Source organism: Anolis sagrei, chromosome 4 (assembly GCF_037176765.1).
Source record: "Anolis sagrei isolate rAnoSag1 chromosome 4, rAnoSag1.mat, whole genome shotgun sequence".
NCBI classification, from domain to species: Eukaryota; Metazoa; Chordata; class Lepidosauria; order Squamata; family Dactyloidae; genus Anolis; species Anolis sagrei.
Window position 1 is genome coordinate 224998954 of NC_090024.1, and position 23078 is coordinate 225022031.

The 23078-nt window shown below is 41.8% G+C and overlaps 1 protein-coding gene across 3 annotated transcripts in view; it reads left to right on the top strand.

The window, feature by feature from the left end:
• The first annotated feature begins 2220 nt into the window (after positions 1–2220).
• Positions 2221–23078, top strand: part of DOK5 (docking protein 5) — a 75445-nt gene continuing 54587 nt past the window's right edge. Inside the window, exon 1 of one of the 3 annotated variants that reach the window (XM_060772081.2) lies at positions 2221–2741. In XM_060772081.2, coding sequence (XP_060628064.2) covers positions 2676–2741 — 66 coding nt within the window. In that variant the 5' untranslated portion in view covers positions 2221–2675. The remainder of the gene's footprint in view (positions 2742–23078) is intronic. The other 2 variants (XM_060772082.2, XM_060772080.2) reach the window with 2 other exon arrangements.

Sequence of the window (23078 nt, forward strand, 5' to 3'; positions counted from 1 at the left end):
CTCTAGTGACACTGATGTAATTTTTGTTGTTTTGTGTTAAATCTATGGGGGTTTCTTGGCAATATTTGTTCAGAGAGATTTTTGGATCTGCTTTCTTCTGAAGCTGAGACAGTGGAAACATCTACACTGACCACTTAATAGGGACTTAAAAAGCAAGAGCTCAAAAAGCAGTGTTTAAATCAGTGGTTTCCAACCTTTCTTTTGACCAGGGAACACTTTGACCAGGGACTACTTGACCAGAGATCACTTTGACCAAAGACCACTCTCCAACATAAGTACCAAGAGGTGTACAAATAAGTTTTTGGTCAACTTTAGATTCAATTTGGTTATTTGGGGTGCTGATTTGATAGACCACATCAGCTCTAGTTTCTGATACAGAACATATGCCATCCAATAGTCATCATCTACTTACCCACAAAGACACATGTTTAATAATCTAGAGTTGATGTGGTAGTCATAATCTTTTGTGGGTAGTTAGCCTTTCCCCTCCTGACATCCCAGTTCCCTCAGCACTCTAAGAGGATTTTGGGGGACCAGTCGCTCTCGATGCTGCATGGTTTCAAGGCAACAGTGTAGTAATAGTGAGGCTGCATACCCTGTTTTCATTCTTGCAGACCACTGGTGGTCCATGGATTTAAATGATGCTACTGGTTTAAATGATGCATGATGTGAACAGGTTGCAAACTGAGATAACCAAAATTGGGGAAAATACTGCAAAATTGGGCCTGTAATGTGCATTAGTGCATATAGGTGAAAATTACATTGCATGGTGGAATCAATTAAGGGATGGGTGATTCACTTAGGTGCATTGTGGTGGTGTGTTGGCTTAAATCAAACAACAACCCAGAAGCTTCCTCTTCATCTTGGAAAGAAGTGACAAGTAGTGTGCCGGAGGGTTCCGTCCTGGGCCGAGTCCTGTTCAACATCTTCATCAATGACTTAATGAAGGATTAGAAGGCATGATCATCAAGTTTGCAGATGACACAAAATTGGAAGGGATAGCTAATATCCTAGAAGACAGGAGCAGAATTCAAAACTATCTCAACAGATTAGAGAGATGGGCCAAAACTAACAAGATGAAGTCCAACAGGGACAAATCCAAGATACTCCACTTAGAAAAAATGAAATGGGGGATGATGCCTGGCTCGAGAGCAGTACGTGTGAAAAAGATCTTGGAGTCCTCATAGGGAACAAGTTAAACATGAGCCAACAATGTGATGTGGCGGCAAAAAAAAGCCAATGGGATTTTGGCCTGCATCAATAGGAGTATAGTGTCTAGATCTAGGGAAGTCATGCTACCCCTCTATTCTGCTTTGGTTAGACCACACCTGGAATATTGTGTCCAATTCTGGGCACCACAATTGAAGGGAGATGTTGACAAGCTGGAATGTGTCCAGAGGAGGGTGACTAAAATGAGTAAAGGTCTGGAGAACAAGCCCTATGAGGAGTGGCTTAAAGAGCTGGGCATGTTTAGCCTGCAGAAGAGAAGGCTGAGAGGAGACATGATAGCCATGTATAAATATGTGAGAGGAAGTCATGGTGAGGAGGGAGCAAGCTTGTTTTCTGCTGCCCTGGAGACTAGGATGTGGAACAATGGCATCAAACTACAGGAAAGGAGATTCCATCTACAGATTAGGAAGAACTTCCTGACTATGAGAGCCGTTCAGCAGTGGAACTCACTGCCTCAGAATGTGTTGGAGGCTCCTTCTTTGGAAACCTTTAAACAGAGGCTGGATGGCCATCTGTCAGGGGTGCTTTGAATGCAATTTTCCTGCTTCTTGGCAGGGGGTTGGACTGGATGGCCCACGAGGTCTCTTCCAACTCTATGATTCTATGGTGGCAGCATCAATCTCTCAGATGGCTAAAAGCTATTCTGTACCCTCCCAAGCCTGTCACCTAGCTTCACTTAATCGCTTCCTCCTCTGCCGCTTTCAAGCCGCGTTAAATGTTCTGTGTAGATGCTCCCAGTGGGTTTCCAAGGCCAGGTAGAACCTGGAATCCTGTTCCCCAGAATCAGAAGTCCAAAAGGATTCAGTCTCCGGACCAAATGGGGCGGGGGACCACTAAAGGCACCATTCTGTGATGATAGTATGCTGTGAATGTGCCAGGCAGGTACCACTGCCCCTTTCCCCTCCTTCTTTTCCTTCTGCTGAGCTTCCGTGGCCAAGGAAGGGAAGGCGGGTCTCTCCGCCAAGGGAAGGGAAGGGAAGTCAGAGGGACCGGGAAGGCGGCTGTTGCCGGTGGGAGTGGGGAGAATGTGAGCCGATGCTCTGATCTCATTGCGCAAGCCAGTCAGCTGCGAGCTGCCTTTCCCCCTCTCCCCTCTCCCCTCCTCGATTCCCCGTCAGCTGATCCAAGAGGAGAGCTTTCTTCCGCCTCATTCACGCTCCCCTCATTTCCCGAGTGGATTTTTTTTTTCAAATCCACACACCACAAAACACAAACGCTTCTACCACCCACTTCCCAGGCGCAAGGCAACAACTCCCTCCGGCGATTTTCTGGATCAGCAAGATTTGGGGAGGATTTATTCCAAAGGCTGGCCATCGGAGCCGGAGAGACCCGAAAGCCCCAAAAGCCCCCCACCAAAAAAGGCACCGCCAGCCGCGCTTGCAAACTGGATCGCCTCGCCTCAACTTTGGTCCCAACTCCTTCCTTTTCTCCAAGCCAGAATTGGGATGGCTTCCAATTTCAATGACATCGTGAAGCAAGGCTATGTAAAGATTAGGAGCAGGCGCTTAGGTGTAAGTATTGCTGCGGGTTCCTTCCCCCTTTCGGTGGTTGTGTTGACTTTGGGTTGGGAAGGGCACCCTTGGGTTCCTCTCGCTGCTTTTGACAGCCGGGATTGTTTAGGGAATCCTTGCACTCCCCTTTGACTGGGCGAAGTCAATGTTCTCTCCAGAGCCTCTCCACGGCCATGTGCGCTATAAATATAGACACAGCTTTGCAGGGCAGTGGAAAGAACGCTTCTCATTAAGGGTTCCTGAAAAGGGGGGGGGGGGGGGGAGGAAATCCAGCATGGCTTTCCATACAAGTCGAGTTTTCCTTCTCTGCAATTCCACAATCCAAAACACCCCAGACTAGGACACGAAACAATGGCTTCATACTTCAAGAGAGGAGATTCCATCTGAACACGAGGAAGAACTTCCTGACTGTGAGAGCCGTTCAGCAGTGGAACTCTCTGCCCCGGAGTGTGGTGGAGGCTCCTTCTTTGGAAGCTTTTAAACAGAGGCTGGATGGCCATCTGTCAGGGGTGATTTGAATGCAATATTTCTGCATGTTGGCAGGGGGTTGGATTGGATGGCCCATGAGGTCTCTTCCAACTCTTTGATTCTATGATTCAAATGTCCACATTTGAGGCTAAGATGGGATCATCTATAGTCACGGATAGGTGTTTGAGACAGTGACACCTTTGCTTTTTGATGCTCCAGTGTACTGTACACAAACTTTGTATCATGCACAAGTCTGTGAAACTTACTATGCATATCATTACCATCAGGTTGTGTGCATATATGAAATGAATTTCATGTTTATACTTGGCTACCATCTCCAAGCTTTCTCATTCCAATAATAATAATAATAATAATAATAATAATAATCCCAAAGATGTCTGGAAGCATTTTGGATGAGGAATGCTCAACTCGTATAACTTTTCAGATTACGGACTTAATGTAGCAAGTTTTAAACCCCCCAGAGTTCTTTGGCAAGCAGAAATGAAGAATGAATGGGAAGGAAATCCAGCATGGCTTTCAATACAGGTTGAGTTTTCCTTACCTGGAATTCCAGAGTCCAAAACACTCCAAAAATGTCCACATAGGGGTCTGAGATGGTCACCGATAGGTATTTGAGATATTGACACCTTTGCTTCTTGATGCTCCAGTGTACTGTACACAAACTTTGTGTCATGCACAAGACTGTGAAACTTACTATGCATAACATTACCTTCAGGCTATGTCTATAAGATGCACATGAATTTCATGTTTATACTTGGCTCCCATGTCCAAGATTTCTCATTCCAATAATAATAATAATCCAAAATATGTTAGGAAGCATTTTGGATAAGGAATGCTCAGCTTGCATAATGTTTCATATTACAGACTTAATGTAGCAAGTTTTAAACACCACAGAGTACTTTGGCAAGTGGAAATGAAGACTGAATGGGAAGGAAATCCAGCATGGCTTTCAATACAGTTTGTGTTTTCCTTATATGGAATTCCAGAATCCAAAACACACCAAAAATGTCCACATTTGAGGCTGAGATGGGCTCATCTAAGGTTACCCATGGATGTTTGAAAAAGTGACACTTTTGCTTTTTGATGCTTCAGGGTACTGTACATGCACAAGACCCTAAAACTTACTATGCATAACATTACCATCAGGCTGTGTGTATAAGATGCATATATGAAATGAATTTCATGTTTATACTTGGTTGCCATCTCCAAGTTTTGTCATTCCAATAATAATAATAATAATAATAATAATCCAAAATATGCATTTTGGATGAGGAATGCTCAACTTGTATAACTTTTCAGATTACACACTTAATGTAACAAGTTTTAAACACCACAGAGTTATTTGGCAAGCAGAAAGGAAGGGTGGGTGGGAAGGAATTCCAGCATGGCTTTCAATACAAGTCAGGTTTTCCTTATCTGGATTTCCAAAATCCAAAACACTCCAAAGTTGTCCATATTGGTGGCTGAGATGGGATCATTTATGGTCACCAATGGGTGTTTGAGATAGTGACACCTTTGCTTTTTGATGCTCCAGTGTACTGTACTGAAACTTTGTGTCATGCATAAGACTGCGAAACTTACTATGTATAACAATACCTTCAGGCTATGTCTGTAAGATACATATATGAAATGAATTTCTTGTTTATACTTGGCTCCCATCTCCAAGCTTTCTCATTGCAGAAATAATAATAATCCAAAAAAGAGATCTCACTATCTCTGAGGATGCCTGCCATAGATGCAGGCAAAACGTCAGGAGAAAATGCCTCTAGAATATGGCCATATAGCTCGAAAAAACCTACAACAATCCAAAATATGTTAGGAAGCATTTTGGATAAGGAATGCTCAACTTGTATAACCTTTCAGATTACAGGCTTAATGTAGCGAGTTTTAAACACCACAGAGTTCTTTAGCAAGCAGAAATTGGTCTGTGGTAGTGTCTCCAATGAGATAGAAAGCTTGGTTTGAAAAGGAATTGATAATGGGAAGAAGAATGGTTTCCAGGACGTTCCTAGCCTCAAACTTTCCACTAATTTCAGAAGTGGAGTCAGTGAGTTTGCTTCTAGTAACAAAGTCAACTTCAGAGTTTGGTTCTGTTCTCATGCACAGCCCTCCTCATTTCAGTTGGTCTGATAGAAGATAATGTCCAGGCAGGTTGGGCATCAAAAGTTTTGTGGCACCTTCAAGATGTGCAGGTGGATCCTTGAGCAATTCATTCAGAAATGAATTCAAACTCTGCCTCTGTAATTTCAGTGATTTTTTTTCTTGTTATTTGCTGTGTCAAGTTGATTGCCACTTCTGGCAACTCCATGAATCAAAAACGTCCAAGTCACCCTGTCATCTACAGCCCTTCTCAGATCTTGTAGACTCAAAGCTGTCGCTTCCTTGATCAATCCACTTGGAATTGCCTATCCGTCAGAGATGCAATCTTCCTCTTTTCCTACTACCTTCTACTTTACCACCATTCTTGTCTTTTCTAGTGACTTATGTCTTCTTATGATATGGCCAAAATACATAGATGATGAAGCAATTGAAATAGTTCAATATTTTCCATACCTTGGCTCAGTTACTACTCAAAATGGAGACTGCGTATAAGAAATCAGAAGACTCTTACTTGAAAGGGCGGCTATGAAGGAACTAGACAAGATCCCGAACTTCCAAGAAATAAGTTAGGATTGTTCATGCCATCACAATTCCTAATTCTATATATGGTTATAAATGTTGGACAGTAAACAAAGCTGATAGGAAGGAAATCAACTTATTGCACATGCAGTGATGAAGAAGAGTTTTAGTCCTGTTCATACGTGTGCATACACGTAGATCCATCTTAATAGGATGACTGACCACTGTAGTTTTATATATAGTGTTTTTAAAGTTGTTTTTGTAATTGTGATATATGATATTTTAATGAGTGTATATGTTTTTTATGGCTGGAAACCGGGCTGAGTCCCTCAATGAGGTTGAGAAGCTCGGTATAGAAAACTGTGAAATAAATAAATAAATAAAATACCTTCAAGTCTCCTGTCACCTTATGTCAACCTCATGAATTTCATAGGGTTTTCTTAGGCAAGAGTTATGCAGAAGCAATTTTGCAAGTTCTTTCATCTGAAATATATTCTACAGCACTGTTCTCAAATCCAAGTACTCACTAGACCTGGCTTTGTTTAGCTTCCAAGACCAGACAAGATATGGTGCCTTTACAATATTTAGGCCTCCCATGAACATCTGTTTTCAAAAATGATTGTTAAAGACTTAGTATACGAATTTCAAATAAAAAGGATAAACTAAGACTATGTGCAGTACTTTGGGCAGAGGCAGGAGGTTAGCTTCTAAGTTGACATGCATAGGATTGAACCAGTGCCTGGAGTTAGTGATGGGCTGGGTGAGAGTAAAGAAATTTAAACTCAACCCAGATAAGATGGAAGTACTACTGGTCTCACTTAGGATAGATCCAGGAATAGGGCTACAACCTGAGCTGAATGGGGTTACACTTCCCCTGAAAGCCTAGGTTTGCAGTTTGGGGGTGGGTGGGTTCTGGATTCCTCCTTAAACCTGGAAGCCCAAGTGATGGAGGTTACCAGGATTGCCTTTGCACAACTAAAACTGGTGTGCCAACTGTGACCATTCCTGGAAAAATCTGACTTGGCCTTGGTGGTACATGCTTTGGTTACATCCCGCCTGGACTACTGTAATGCGTTCTACATGGCACTACCTTTGAAAATGGCTGGGAAACTTCAATTTGTTCAGAGATCTGCAGCCAGACTGCTAATAAGAGAAGATGTAAGAGAACATACTACTCTGCTCCTGGAGCAGCTTCACTGGCTGCCAATTAGTTTTCGGCCCAATTCAAGCTGCTGGTTTTGACCTTTAAAGCCCTTCATGGTATTGGTCCAGACTACTTGCGACAGAGGGTCCACAATACATGCCAGTGAGAACTCTCAGATGTAGTGAGGAAAGGTTGGTGTCGACTAAGTTCTGTGATTCACTCAGGTTAAAGATTTCCAGAGATTGAACTCAGGATATACAAAGTTGAGGAATAACTTGGACTGTATGATGTATTTTAGGGATGGTTTTAAAGTATTAATGTTTTATTAGTTTAATGTATGTCTTAGGACATGTGACAGCAACTACTAATATTTGATTTAAAATGTTTTAACTTTATTTATTTATTTATTTAGGAATTTTACATTTCTTTTTCTTCTCTACCTCTATTGGAGGGACTCAGAACGGCTAACAACAAGAATTCAATGCTAAACAATAAATAGCATTTTAAAACAACATATATGAAACAGTAAGTTAAAAATACATATAAGATAAAATATATATAAAGCCATTGTCCAACTCAGTCCACACATTGTGGTCCAATAACTTTAGTCTTTACTGGTCTCAGCCATCACTCTGCGAATGCCTGATTCCAAAACCAGGACTTCAATTGCTTCCTGAAGGTCAGGAGGGAGGGGGCAGACCTAACTTCATTTGAGAGAGAGTTCTATAGCTCGGGGGCCACCACAGAGAAGGCCCTGTCTCTCGTTCCCGCCAAGCACAATTGCAAAAGTGGCAGGACCGAGAGCAGGGCCTCTCCGGAAGATTTTAACAGTCTTCATAGTTTATAGGGGAGAATGCATTTGGACAGGTAAATTGGGCCGGAAACATAAAGGGTTTTGTAGGTTAAAACCAGCACTTTGAATTGTGCTTGGAAGCCAATTGGCAGCCAGTGGAGCTGGTGCAACAAGGGAGTTGTGCGCTCCCTGTATCCAGCTCCCATGAGCAATCTGGCTGCCGAATGTTGGACTAATTGCAGCTTCCAGGCAGTCTTCAGAGGCAACCTCATGCAGAGTGTGTTACAGTAGTCTATTCGGGATGTAACCAGAATGTGAACCACCGTGGCCAAATCTGGCGCACAAGCTTTAACTGTGCAAAAGCTCCCCTGGCCACCACCGAAACCTGGGGTTCCAGGCTCAGCGATGAATCCAGGATCACTCCCAAGCTGTGAACCTGTGCCTTCAGGGGGAGTGTAACCCCGTCAAGCACAGGATGTAACCCTATTCCCTGTTGGGCCTTACAACTGGTTTTTATCTGCCGCTTTGGGCTCTTAAGTGGGGAAAGGCAGGGTATAAAGTTCTTAAATAAATAAATACATAAATAAATGGACTGTCATAGTAGTCGTCCAATGAGAGGCTAATAACGCAAATCTGATCCATTGTACTCAGAGTAAACCCAGCTAACATCAATGGGACTTACTTCCAGATAAGTGTATGCTGTATCAAAGGTTAACAGGGGTATTCAAAGATAAATCTAATTGAGTTCAATGGGATTTCCTTCCCATTAAGAAGGTACAGGATTTCCGCCTTAATTAGGTTTGGTAGAAATACTTTGACAATCAGAATGTGAAATCCTTCAGTTTCTCTTGCAACCTGTTGCCCCTGTGTTTGTGTGTGTAATCAGAATGGTTATTCTGAAGCATTATAATATTATCTCAAGCTATCAGATAAGTTGTGGGAGAATGATTATCTGTATGTGTAAGTTATTTCTTTTAAATGTTTCATCCATATTAGATTCAGATCTGTACAGCTTTAGCATTTCTTATTTAAAATTCCAAAATCTAAAATACTCTGAAATCCAAAATTTTCTACAGGGGAAGCTGAAATAGTTGCACCTTTGCTTTCAGATGGTTCAGTGTGCAAATATTATTTTTCATAAACAATTATTAAACATAGTGTGTCTAAAGATATGTAAGAACTTTACACAAATTTCACATTTAGTCTTGAGTCCCATCTGCAAGTTGTCTCATTATGTACATATATGCAAGTACATGTATTCCAAAAATAGAGGGGGGGGGGGGAACCCTGAAATTCAAAGCACTTCTGGTCCCAAGCATTTTGGATAAGGAATACTCAACTTGTATATGAAGGGTTATTTCTTGCAATAAATATGGAAAGATGCCCACTCTAGCCAAAAGCATTTGCAGGCTCAACTTTTGCTGGTGTAGTATTGAAAGGATTCCTTCATACATGTATTGCTATACTTTTAAAAAGCCATGGTCTTTGATGTGCTAATTGAATATGCAGATGTGTTCTGAATAGCTTGGGTGTTGGAGGAAAAAAATGAAACTTTCTTATATTGACGTGCGAGCTGTATATGTTTACAAAGTTTTCATGATATGGTAAATATGTGCCTGCGTGCATTTAGGCATCCCTTGTTTTCAGACAAATTGATGCCCTAGCTTTAAAAAAAAAAAGAATAAAGGAATAAATTGTGCATAAAGGAATTAAGTAACATTTTAAAGATTTAAAAGGTCTTCTAGCTAAACTTTTTCTGGGCCCAGTCTACTTCAACAGATGCAATTTACCTAGTTTCGCTTTTCATTGTATATTTCAACATTTAGTTCATTTATTTACAGAGCCATTAAATTTTTATTCTTAGATTCATGGTGGTTTATATGGTACATGACCATCTAACTCAGACATGGGCAAACTTCAGCTCTCCAGGTGGTTTGGACTTCAACTCCCACAATTCCCTATTGGCTATTAGGAATTGTGGGATTTGGAGTCCAAAACACCTAGAGGGACGAAGTTTGCCCATGCCTGAGTTAGATGGCCATGTACCATATAAACCACCACGAATCTACCAGCTATTAGGAATTGTGGGAGTCAGGCCCGTAGCCAGGATTTCGTTTCAGGGAGGGGGCTGAATTTTTTTCAGGGGGGGGGGAGGGTTGGGGGGGCTGAGTTTTTTGGGGGGGGGCTGAGTCTGAGTGAAAGAGGGTCTAGCCTAGCAAACCTTTTGTATCATTACCCCAATACCCCCATGCATATGGGATAAATTGAGTATGGTAATCAGATCATGATATGAATAAACATAACAGTTTAAATAATGCACCAGTAAGGCCTTTTCGCGAACCAAAATGAGAATTTCAGCTACATGCCTGGTGGGAGTTGAAGTTCAAGCCACCTGGAGAGCTGAAGTTAGCCCATGCCTTGTCTAACTATTTGTGCATATATATAGTGTAGGATTGAGTTCTAGATCCATGTTTGCTTTCAGTGGCAAACTTACCTGATAGGTTTTGGCAATTCAGTATAATACCTCTGCCTTTGTTGTTCCATCCGTAGACTGTGGTCATAATTTTCTCTGGATGAATATGCAAGGACTGATTTCTCTCAGAACTACCTCCTAAAAGCTTCATTATAGGGTTGCTGTGAGTTTTCCAGGCATATGGCCATGTTCCATACTGCCTGGAAAACTCCTGACGTTTCATCCACATCTATGGCAGGCATCCTCAGAGGTTGCGAGGTCTGTTGGAAACCATACAGGCCAGAAAATTCACAGCAATCCAGTGATTCTGGCCATGAAAGCCTCCGACAACACAGCCTCATTATACTTCATGCAACACATAGTTATAGTATGGGATGCCAGACTTGTAGAGCCAATCTGACAGGTAGAGTGAAATTCAGACATAAACCAAAAGTACGGTAGAAGTTGGAAGGATGTAATATGAGAAAGAAAAAGACAACAGTTATTAAGACTACTTAGCTAATTAAATATATAGATTGGATTGTCATTTAAAAAAACAATTAAAATGACCCTATATATCCTCAAAACTCTCCATTCCAGACCAGAGTGGATCTGTTTTCCTTAATATTTGTGTTTACCGATTCTGTTTCCCTTGTTAGATTCAAATCCATGCTGTCATATTGTAAAACACAAGCCAAGGTGTTTCAAACAAGATAGTGAGATGGGCGTTCCAAAGGTATAATTCTTTCACTATTTAAGGACATGTTGCACAAGATGTAAGGTGTTTGAAGTGAGATAGTGAGATGGATGTTCCAAGTGTTTCATTGTTTAAGGACATGTTGGATGAGTTCTCCGGTGTTTGAAACAAGATAGGGAGGCGGACACTCCAAGAATGCATTTATTTCACTACTTCAATGCTTGCTGCACATGATCTAAGGAAAAAAAAGTCCACTTTGCACAAGAGTCCAAGGTTTATACCTTGAAAGAGGTCCTCATATGCAGTCCAGAAAAAACCTTCAGAGACACTCATTAGCCGAAGCAATGTAACTATTCTTTGTTTTGTTTTTTTAAGTCTGATGCGTTTCTATGGATATGGCTTCTATTGATAGAAATATCTTGAGAATATAAATCTTATTCAGAATATCTCTATCATCCCACAAAATTTCTGTTTTTAATTGAATAATGAAGCTCTAATTAGTAGATCCATATGTTTATAGAAATATGAGTGCACAGATGAGAAAAATTGTCAAGTTCAGGAAGTATGTTGAGTATCTATTAAGCACAACATTTCTCAGTGTGGTACTTAGGTAAAGGTAAAGGTTTTCCCCTGACATTAAGTCCAGTCATGTCCGACTCTAGGGATTGCTGCTCATCTCGATTTCTAAGCCGAAGAGCTGGAATTGTCCATAGACACCTCCAAGGCCATGTGGCCTGCATGACTGCATGGCGCTGTTACTTTCCTGCTGGCGGTACCTATTGATCTACTCACATTTGCATGTTTTCGAATTGCTAGGTTGGCAGAAGCTGGGCCTAACAAAGGGAGCTCACCCCACTCCCAGGATTCGAACCTGCGACCTTTCAGTGCTTTAACCAGGCGCTGTGCCACCAGGGGCTCCAGTGTGGTACTTAGAATATGTGAAAGCTACTAGGCATTATTCTGGAGGAAGTGTATTCTTTTGCAAGTGTAGTTATTAAGCATACTTCAGCTAAACTTATACAATGAAGATTTTATCCTTGTACTTAAATTCATGTTAAACCTAGTAAATAGAGTTAACACAACGTTGGAAACAGAAATAAAGAAGCTGGATGTCAGATGGGTAGTTCGGGAAATGGCAGCACCCAAATCAAAACACTCATTGAAAATATACTTATAGGAAGTGCAATTGATAACTGATACACAGTGTGGTGTAGTAGTTTGAGTACTGGACTATAACTGGGAGAATAGACTTTGAATCCTTGCTCAGTCATGGAAGCCTATTGGGTGACATATGCATGTCACTCTCTCTCAGTCTCGGAGGAGAGCATATTCTGCCATGAAACCCTCATGAGAAGTTTGCCTTAGGAATTCCATAAGGAAGACTGGATTTGAAAACAAACAAACAACAGCAACAACAAAAACATTATAAACTTATAGCTAAGAAATGGGGATGGATGTTATCCTTGAAGTGACTGCCTTGACCTTGACGGAGCTGGGGGTGACGACAGTGTGGGCTGGTCCATGAGGTCACGAAGAGTCAGAAATGACTGAACAAATAAACAACAACAAAGAAATGGGGAAGGCAGAAATATTATGTCTCATAAAGGGGCACTGGCTGACAAAACTGTATGCCATGTTCAGCGAATTAATTTTTAAAGTGCCACCACAACTGCGTTCTTAATTTTGCAGCAACAGACTCACATGGTTCTTGGAATTATAGATATTGACACTTACATGAAATTGTTTTGTAGCTAACATTCTCTGGAGGCAAATGATATTTATTTTTCATTAACATATAGAGTGATTAGTTATTAACAAATAAAATACCCTGGACAGATTCAATATAAACACAGTACAAGCTCTTATGGAAAACAGCATCTCGTATTGTTTCATTTTTCTATTTGTTCACATTTTTTTCCTATTGTAACTGAAATGGAGAATCATTATGATTGGAAGGTTCATGTAATGTACTTGCACAGAGCTTAGTTTCTATATGTTGAAAGGAATAGTAAAGGTTTTCCCTTGTTATTAAGTCTAGTCATGCCCAACATGGGAGGGTGGTGCGCATCTCCATTTCTAAGCCAAAGAGCCAGCATTGTCCATAGATCACCTCCTAGATCATGTGGCCAGCATGACTGCATGGAGCGCTGTTACCTTCCCACAAAAGTGGTACCTATTGAGCTACTCACATTTGCATGTTTTGAACTGCTAGGTTGGCAGAAGCTGGACCTAACAATGGGAGCTCACCCCACTCCCCGGATTCGAACCACCAACCTTTTGGTCACCAAGTTCAGCAGCTTAGCAGTTTAACCCGCTGTGCCACCAGGGGGGGCGTTGAAAGGAATAGATGGTAATAATAAAATTAAGGAAATGTCTTCAATTCTGATCTATATCCTCCAAGTTGATTTCCATGGCCAAGCGGGGATTTGAACCCTGGCCTCCAGAATCACTTTCCAATGCTCATATCACTGTACCACATTGGCTTTATGGCTTCACCAACATAAAGATTATATCTTTGACTGTTAACAGAGAAGTAAGTAAATAAGAAGAAAGATGGAGATTCTCAGGGAGCTGTTTTTATATACTAGTTCTAACTTCTACATTTCCTTTATTCTTCTATGGGATTGTGGCAGAATATTGTCCTTCAAATTGAGCATACTATCTCATTGTTTCACAATCTATATAAATAAAAATGCAATGTTAGTTTGTGGGATTAACATAACTAAAAATTCATTGGACGAATTGACACCAAATTTGGACACAATACACCCATCAGGCCGAGTGACCATCACTCATAAAAACACTGAAAAACACAGAAGAAGAGACTTAAAAAGCCAAAAAACAAATAAATACATTACAATACATGCACAAAACCACATATATATATACACAAATACACATATATACACATATACACAAATACACACATATACACATATACACAAATGCATACAATTGGTTCAAACCGAGGATGTGGACAAGGTGCTTGGAGGAATGAGAGCTACCACATGCATCCTAGACCCCTGCCCATCCTGGCTTCTAAAGGAGGCCAGAGGGGGATTGGCCGAGTGGGTTAAGGTGGTGGTTAATGCCTCCCTTCGGGAAGGCATTTTTCCAGCCAGCTTAAAGCAAGCTGTGATAAAACCGCTGTTGAAGAAACCATCACTGGACCCCACTCAATTGGTAAACTATCGGCCTGTTTCCAATCTTCCCTTTTTGGGCAAAGTCATGGAACGTGTGGTGGCCTCACAACTCCAGGCATTCTTGGTAGACACGGATTATCTAGACCCGGCACAGTCTGGCTTTAGGCCGGGACATGGTACCGAGACAGCCTTGGTCGCCTTAGTGGATGATCTCCGTCGGGAGCTCGACAGGGGGAGTGTGTCCCTGTTGGTGCTACTCGACCTCTCAGCGGCCTTCGATACCGTCGACCACGGTATCCTTCTGGGACGCCTCGCGGGAATGGGTCTCGGAGGTACTGCTCTGCAGTGGCTCCGGTCATTCCTCGAGGGTCGGTCTCAGAAGGTGTCACTGGGGGACTCCTGTTCTACCCCACAACCTTTGTTTTGTGGGGTTCCTCAGGGTTCAATACTGTCCCCCATGTTGTTTAACATCTACATGAAGCCGCTGGGCGAGATCATCCGGAGTTTCGGGGTGCGGTGTCATCTGTACGCAGATGATGTCCAGCTCTGTCACTCCTTCCCACCCGCTACTAAAGAGGCTGTCGAGGTCCTGAACCGGTGCTTGGCCGCTGTGATGGTCTGGATGGGGGCGAACAAATTGAAATTGAATCCAGACAAGACAGAGGTACTCCTGGTCAGTCGCAGGGCCGAACAGGGTATAGGGTTACAGCCTGTGTTAGACGGGGTCGCACTCCCCCTGAAGACACAGGTTCGCAGTTTGGGTGTAATCCTGGACTCATCGCTGAGCCTGGATCCCCAGGTTTCGGCGGTGACCAGGGGAGCATTCGCACAGTTAAGACTCGTGCGCCAACTGCGACCGTACCTTGGGAAGTCTGACTTGGCCACGGTAGTCCACGCTCTGGTTACATCCCGCCTTGACTACTGCAACGCTCTCTACGTGGGGTTGCCTTTGAAGACGGCCCGGAAGCTCCAATTAGTCCAACGGGCGGCAGCCATGGTATTAACAGGAGCAGGGCGCAGGGAGCATACAACTCCTCTGCTGTACCAGCTCCACTGGCTACCGATTAGCTACCGAGCCCAATTCAAAGTGCTGGCTTTGACCTTTAAAGCCCTAAACGGTTCTGGCCCTACATACCTATCCGAACGTATCTCGGCCTATCAGCCCACCAGGACCCTAAGATCTTCAGGAGAAGCCCTTCTCTCCATCCCGCCTGCTTCACAAGTGCGGCTTGCGGGAACGAGAGATAGGGCCTTTTCTGTGGTGGCCCCCCGGCTTTGGAATGCCCTCCCTACTGAAATAAGATCAGCCACCTCGCTAATGGCATTTCGGAAAAAACTGAAAACTTGGATGTTCGAGCAAGTTTTCAACTAATTCCGATGTGATGATGTTTTGATCATGGACTAGCAATCAAGGATAACGAATTGGATTACGACTTTAACTATGAGATGTTCCAGTCTGTATTGGTGGCCCAATACTATGTATGTATATGTATGTATTTTTATATTTTATTTTATATTTTTAAAGTGAATATTGTATTTTTAAATATGTTGTAAACCGCAATGAGTCGCCGCACAGGCTGAGATATTAGCGGTATACAAGTGTACTAAATAAATAAATAAATAAATAAATACACACACAAAACACATCTACACAGACAGTAACACGTGGCAGGGAACAGCTAATTATAATTCTGGTCTGGAATAAGAAAAGAAAAATGTCCACCTTCTAGAAATACAGTGAGTTTTTTCTGTTATTTCTTCTGCTTCTAAAAATGTTACTCAGATTTCAGAGGTCTTGATGATAATCATTGGTCCTGTGTTTACCGGGGAAACATTAATGTAATTTACTTTATTCTTCTCCCTGGAACAGAAACCACACAGACTTGTGTAAAAATGGAGGAGGTAGTTAGGATATTGCCTACTGACCTCATTACCAATCTGTATGCATCCAAGAGGCCTGTACCTTCACTGGAACCCACATATAATCAAGCAAACAAACATACATGAGCTTCCAACATGTTCTCTATTTTCATTTTTGGAGAGTTGTGCCACAGGTCTTTAAATAAATCTGACCTCTAAATTATGGAACTCGATATAAGAATGCAGTTAGTGTGACTGATCCTAATCTCCTCATCCACATTCATGTGTAGAGGTTATAGTTTGTGGGAGACTGAGGACACGTGGACATTTTCCACAGAGTGGCCTTGGATTCAGCAGCTTTATGCTGAATCTGGGACTATTGTCTAGGTGTCTCTGAACCGCGTTCGCTCCACAGGGAAAGCCTGCATTTTATGTTCTCTTTGCTGTTGCTGCTGCTTCTAACAGGCCACAGAATTCCATTGAAGCTCCTGAATGTCACAGGCACCTCTGCTGATGTAAGAATGGAGTGTTAGCGTGACCAACAAGAAGAAGGGGAAATCACTCCCTCCTTGTTGGTCACATGGTCACCTTGTTCTGACATAACGAAAGGTGCCCACAATGGCCAGGGGCTGCGACAGAGCTTATAGGAGAGAGGCCCATATAGCCAGGAACGTGGATGGATTCCAATTGCTGGCTAGGAGTAGTGGCAACACGGGAATAATCCATCACCTTGCTCTTTTCTAATGCGATATGAAAAGGGTGATAGTGCCACCTTGAAGCTCTGTAATATTCCAGTTTCCAGAAAACTTTGAAATGTCTCCTGAGTTTGTCTGAAATGGTGCGAAATCACATTAAACTGAAAAAAACAAAACAAACGGCAATACAAATTTGATGTTGTTGTGCATTGTGAGGACAGACAGCAGTCTGTTTTGAGTACAGCCAAGATTTTGTGCTTGTGTATCTAAGCTGTGAGAGTAGCTAACAGCTTTGCAACACTATGCTTGTACATAACACTCTTTCAGATTTTCACATGCTCTCATGTTGTGTGCCTGGTTTAAGAACCTTATCATACTGGTCGCTGGAATCACCATGGATAATGGTGAATCTGGTAATGCATGTTGGGGGGCATGGGGAATCCATTGCCTCCAAACCCCGGATCACTTACTTAACCCCATCCTATGGGGGGAAGCATTGGCTGCCTGCCCCCCACCCCCACTGCTGCTAGTGCAATATAGGAAACCTCCTGTGTTCCTGCCACAATGGCATACACTAGTTCCACTGTAATTTAGACATGGAGCCACTTCGAAAGTAGTTTTATATCGTGGGATGGGAGCTGGTAGGTTCCATTACTAAACTATAGCTGTATGCCGCTAAAAAGTCCTGTCTAATAAGGTTGTAAGTAAAGCAGAAAGGGTTCTTAAGTGCTTACAGTCATTTTTTCTATTGAATACTCAAGAATAGGACTCAATGAGCTGGAAATCATGTTGTAGGCTGGGGAGAAGAGTGATCACTGCTACAACAAATGGCAACAGAATCAAATCCATGTGAAACTTCTTTTTGGCTCTTACTTAGTTAAAAATTAACCGTGCGGTATTGTTCCTGCTGTTCCTTCACTAGGACCCAGAGGAAAAAAATATGACAATGAAACTAGCTGCAAGTTTCCCCATTGCCACCCCATTTTATAGGATTGGAGCCCCGTTCCTGGATGCTATGTTATGATGGATTCTGGCTTGGCAAGAGTTGAACCAGGTGAATTTTGTGGTCTTTTCTAACTCTATGATTCCTAAAGCAACATTTTTCACTGAGAAATACTTTGGGGATATGCAGTTCTTTGACTACACATTCTCATGCTTCTTTCCCAGACATTGTAAGACACTCACTTTACCGTGGCCAGTGACATCATGTTTCCTGAGTTTTGTCTCACATGTGTGATTGCCTGCTTCTGATGTGTGAAGCAACATTTTCTCAAACTTGGCTTTGTGAATCCTCCAGGCCTGTCCCTTTTCACGAGGTGAAGTTGGAACAACTTAAGGCAACCTAAGTAGAATGCCACATTATACTTGAATGGAACGATATCCTAGGCTTTCACACTTAGTAGTCTGCCAACATGATGAAATAGACCTAGTTGCATTTTTCAGGATGAAACAGGACATGATGTCAAGTATTCTTCATGAATGAATAGTGCTAAACATCTGAACTAACTGAAGAAAATATATGTGCCAGACATCACTCCAAAGGGAGGAAACAGAATTAGAGAATTCTATTGACAGCTGTGGGTTAATTTGAAAATCAGATTTGAGTTAATTATGCTTAGCAAAATTGTAGTTTTGTATGCTTTTAAAAACTGGCAACTATATTTATTTAATAAAAAAGAATAGTTGCCATAGCAGCATTACAATCTCAAACTGCTCCTGACAGAAAAGGGTGTTATGGAGTAATAATATTGTGTCACAATGCGAAATCACTACATTCATGTTAAAAATATAATCCATCTCAGGTTCCCAGTACAAAACGTATTTTTATTTATTGTTCTTTCAATAATAGATACAACAGTAGTTATTTATCATTACTTATGTATTTTAATAATACAATTATCTTCTTACTAGTAATATTATTCATATTTTTGTGATTTCTGGGCATTTAGTGTAATGACCAGGCTATCTTTTCTTTTGTTGAAAAAACTTCAAAGAGTTAAATATTCTTTGAGAGCTCAGGAAATGGAAATGTATGATGAAAATGGGTTATGAGAGCACTTACGATTGCTAAAAGATTTGATTTGTTTATATAAGAAAAAAAGTTTCCTGTCAATTGTATAATGAACCAAGGCTTGCTCTCTCATTAGAAGGAATAAATTGCCTGCACTAATTAATTTTGAAAGACATGAAAGAATATCAAATGACCAATTATTCAGAAGTTGATATGGGGAAGCCATTACAAATTACTGGGGTTGGATAGTCCAGAAACTGGCTTGTGTCTATCTACATTGCATGTGTATTTATTTATCTTTCTTATTGATATCATTGTTTATCAGTTGCATTGTAAACATAAATGAATTTTGAAGAAAATATGTACACGGCATTCATTTTCCAAGGGCACAAAACTACTAAAGCATGACCCATGTATCGATTAGATTGGTAACCATGGTTTCACTAAACAACCAAAAATAAATATGGCCATTTTCTAGGTCTTCAAGATCACCTCTATGGTATGCTATAGCCAGAAACATACTATACAAGTTCACTGGAGGACTAGAGAGGTACTCTCTCTAGTATTTTCTAGGTTCTCCTGTGTGGTTCTATGGTAGGTTTCCATCAGAAGTTGATCATTTCTTTAGGATTCACTATTATACATAGTTATGCATTTCCACTGTAAGTCCAGGAATGTATCACCTGTAATGGGGGGTTGTACAAGCAGACCCTGAGTTATAAACATTTGACTTATGAATGAGTCATAGTTAAGAAGTGGGCTGAGACAACGGGACGTGAGAGAAATCTATCCCTCAGAATGGAAATTCATTTCTGAAAGAATTATCGTGGGGAAAAAGTGTCTCCACTGAAGCTTTATAATCAATCCTTGTTTCCACAACAAGCTAAATTTCCCAAAATCCAGTTTTCACAGGACAGAAAGTCAGGTGGAATCTTCTGAATGGGGGCACAGACAACAAAACAAACATCACAGAGGTGTTAACCCTTCCCTATGCTATTCAAAGATTTAAAACATATTTTTGGCTGAAGTTACATTTAAAAAATGTACATGTTTCCAGTTATGTACAAATTTAACTTAAGAACAAACCTATAGAACCTATCTTGTTTGTAACTCGGTGACTGCCTGTACTGTATTGGGTGGGCCAGGGAAGGAAAGTAGTCAAAATGGCCAATCCTCTGAACTCCAGCAAAGCCAGACTCCAGGTTGCTCTAGACTCCAGAGACTCTACCTTGTTTCTCTCCTGCCTTTTGTACTAAATAGCTGCCTTACTCACTAGGAGAAAAGCCACAGGTACCTGAACTCACTCTTGGTGTATCCTGTGAAGGACTAGAAAAATCTAAATTTCCACCACTAGTATATGACATTTTTTGTTCTACAACTGGAGTGGTCTAACAACAAAATGTGTTGTGATATTTTTCTGGCAGATGCCCAAATTAAGTGTCTGGCCTTGAGTTCAGTCCATCTTGCCCAGGAGATGGGGCTCAGTTGATAGTCTGAGGCCAGCCTTGCCATGGGCTGACAATCTTGCTAGCTCCTCTCATACAGTATATGCAAGCTTCATATTTTTTATATAAAAACCCTCCCAGTAGTATATGCAGATATTTAGACTGTGCACATGGATTTATATGCTTGATTTATTATGTTTATTTTGTAATAGGTGATTCATGCAAGCAAACATTCACTTGTTTTCTATGATTATTAACTCAAGAATCTTCGCCATCCTCTCGTCTTTCTCTTGTTTTCTTCATTTCCCCTGTTCTGTTTGCACTATTCAACAAAGAAGAAGAAAAAACTCAACTGCAAATATAAATAAATGTGGGAAATGCTTAAAAACAGACATGATGCATTGCGGTAGATTCGGTTAATGGAGCAGCTTTGAGAGAAGGGGTATTTAACTCTTCTTGTATTGTTTTCCCAATTGTAACTGCCCTTACAGCCATTATTAGCTCTGCTTCAAGGACACAAATTGCAGTAGGTTTGTTGTTATTCACTATCACATCAGCTTTGACTTAGGGCAACACTGTAAATGAGAAATCTCCATAAGCACCAGTTATAAACAAACCCACTCAAGTCTTGAAAACTCAGGACTGTGATTAATGTTATTGAGTCATTCACACACACCCTATCAATAGGCTCATCACAAATGCCAGACGAAGCGTCCCACTCCATCTGGCGTTGGGGAGAAAAGAGGGGTAGTGGGGTGAATCTGTTGCCCTTCTCAGTAACGCTTTCCCCATTGCATGGGAAGCGTCCTTCTGCGGAGGGCCTGTCCTGGCTCCATTAAAGTCAGCACAACGTAGGAAGTCTCCTATGTTGTGAGGGAAGCCTCTGGTGAGGCTTTCGCCCCGATTAGGGGTGGGGGCCTCCACTGGAAGTCACACCACATTAAGTGATAGCAGGTGTGGGGCTCTGTGCAGAAGACAGGGTGATAGCATTCTAAGATGCCTTTTTAGGTGAGCGTGATGCTGTCATAAGCCACCTTTTCACACAAGCTTCAACATTTCATGGACAATAGAGTTGGTTAGGTTCGCTTCGTTAAAACCTTAAATTAATTAAAACCTATTGAATTTGGCCTTTTGAATCAATTTTGAACCATGCAGGAAAAGTAAGAGGTGTAATTACGATTTGAACCACGTACCCTTTTTATTCATAAATATTTCGTAATGTTCGGAACTCTCCCAAGGTTATTTACATTTATTTACATTTTCACAAGCATTAAGCAACTTTTGTAAAGTTTTGCTTCTCCTCCCGGGTGATGCAAAGGAGGGATGAGGTGGGCATGCCTAAGCACAGCCATTGTTGTAGTTTGTGAAGGGAAGGCCCCCAATGGTAGAGATTGCAAAAGGCCCTGTTGTTAAACTACATTTCCCACCCTGCCTTGCTGTGCATTAGCCAAAATGGCTGAGCAGCAGGCTCCTCCTCCTCCTTTTCTGTATTACCAGTTGGAGCACCGGAGTTTGCATTCCTCACTCCCCTCTCTCACCTCAATACCAAGGTTGCTTTCTGTTATAGATCAGTGGCACTAAAGGTTGATTGGGATATTGGTTAAAGCAACCAATTTTGGAAAGGAAGGAGAACCTGTCAGAAGCACCTTCCTTCCCTTCCTCCCCTTCCTCTCTTCCTTCCTTCCCTCCTTCCTTCCTTCTTCCCTTCCCTCCCTCCCTCCTTTCTTCTTTCATTCCCTCTCCTGCCTCCCTCCTTTCAGGTGGATCAGGCAGATCTTATCGAGCAACCATTTCCAACTGCTTTGCCTCAATGCTACACAATCCTGGGAGCTGTAGTTTTGCATGGTCTTTTAGCCTCCTTTGCCAAAGAGTGCCATACTACAAACTCCAGGATTCCATAACATTGAACTGTTGCATGGCTGCATCTAATCCAGACCTGGGCAAACTTTGGCCCCTCCAGTGTTTTGGATTTCCACTCCCATTATTCCTAAAAGCCTGAAGCCTGCTGCCTGGTTGAGGCCTGGCAGTGGGAGCCAATTGGCACCTGAGGGGGCATTGCTGTCTCCTCCTTCTCAGCATTGACAGCCGAGGCAGGCCTGGAGTGGAAGAGCCCCCCGGTTAGGAGTGGCCTGAGTGGAAGAGCCCTGAAGTGCTAGTGCCAGTGCTGTTTTTTTCCTACTGCACATGTGTATCTGCTATTAACGAAGCTGTTTTGGAAATTTTGGAAAGTTTTGGGGAAAAAAAATATTTTTAAAGGAAGTGACTTTAGAATCGAACCACCAGCACCCCCTACAGCCAAAAAGAGTTTTGGACCATTTTTTCTGGATCAAATTGGGACATCTCTGAGAGTACTAATCAGAGATTGGTCAAGATGGCAAAAATTATTAATGAAGAACACAAAGGCTAAGAGAGGCTACTACATTTTGCTTACTGGGAAAGACAAGCTTTCACTCCATCCTGTTCACTCACGCATGCTGAGTTAATTGAACTCAATTTGCAGCAAAGTAAGCTGAGGAAAAAGGTTGAAACTGGGAGAAAAGAGAAACTGGGGCAGAAAACAGCTCCAGAACTCTCTCAAATAGAAATAACCAGAACAGTGCTTGCCAAATCAAAATAGCCCGAGAGTATGTTATGTTGACTTCATGGCTGAGAGGCCTCCAAAATAATGGGTTATCAACTTCCCTGTTCAGTTCTTGCAAACTTGATTGAAGCAATTCACTTGCAGTCAAGTCTTCTTTTCTTATTGCCTTCCACTTTACCAAGCTTTACAGTCTTTTTCAGTGAATCATTTCATCTCTTGACATGTCCAAAGGAGGACATGACAGTTTAGTCATTTGGGCGATTGAAGATTTCACTTGTGAAATAACATGGGGAAAATACTTCATTCCAATTCAGGTGCTGTGTTGCTACTTTCAAGTTGAAAAACAAAACCCTGTCTTCCATGTGTCATGTAGCTTTCCATAAAACTTGCAGCTAGTTTTGCCTCTGT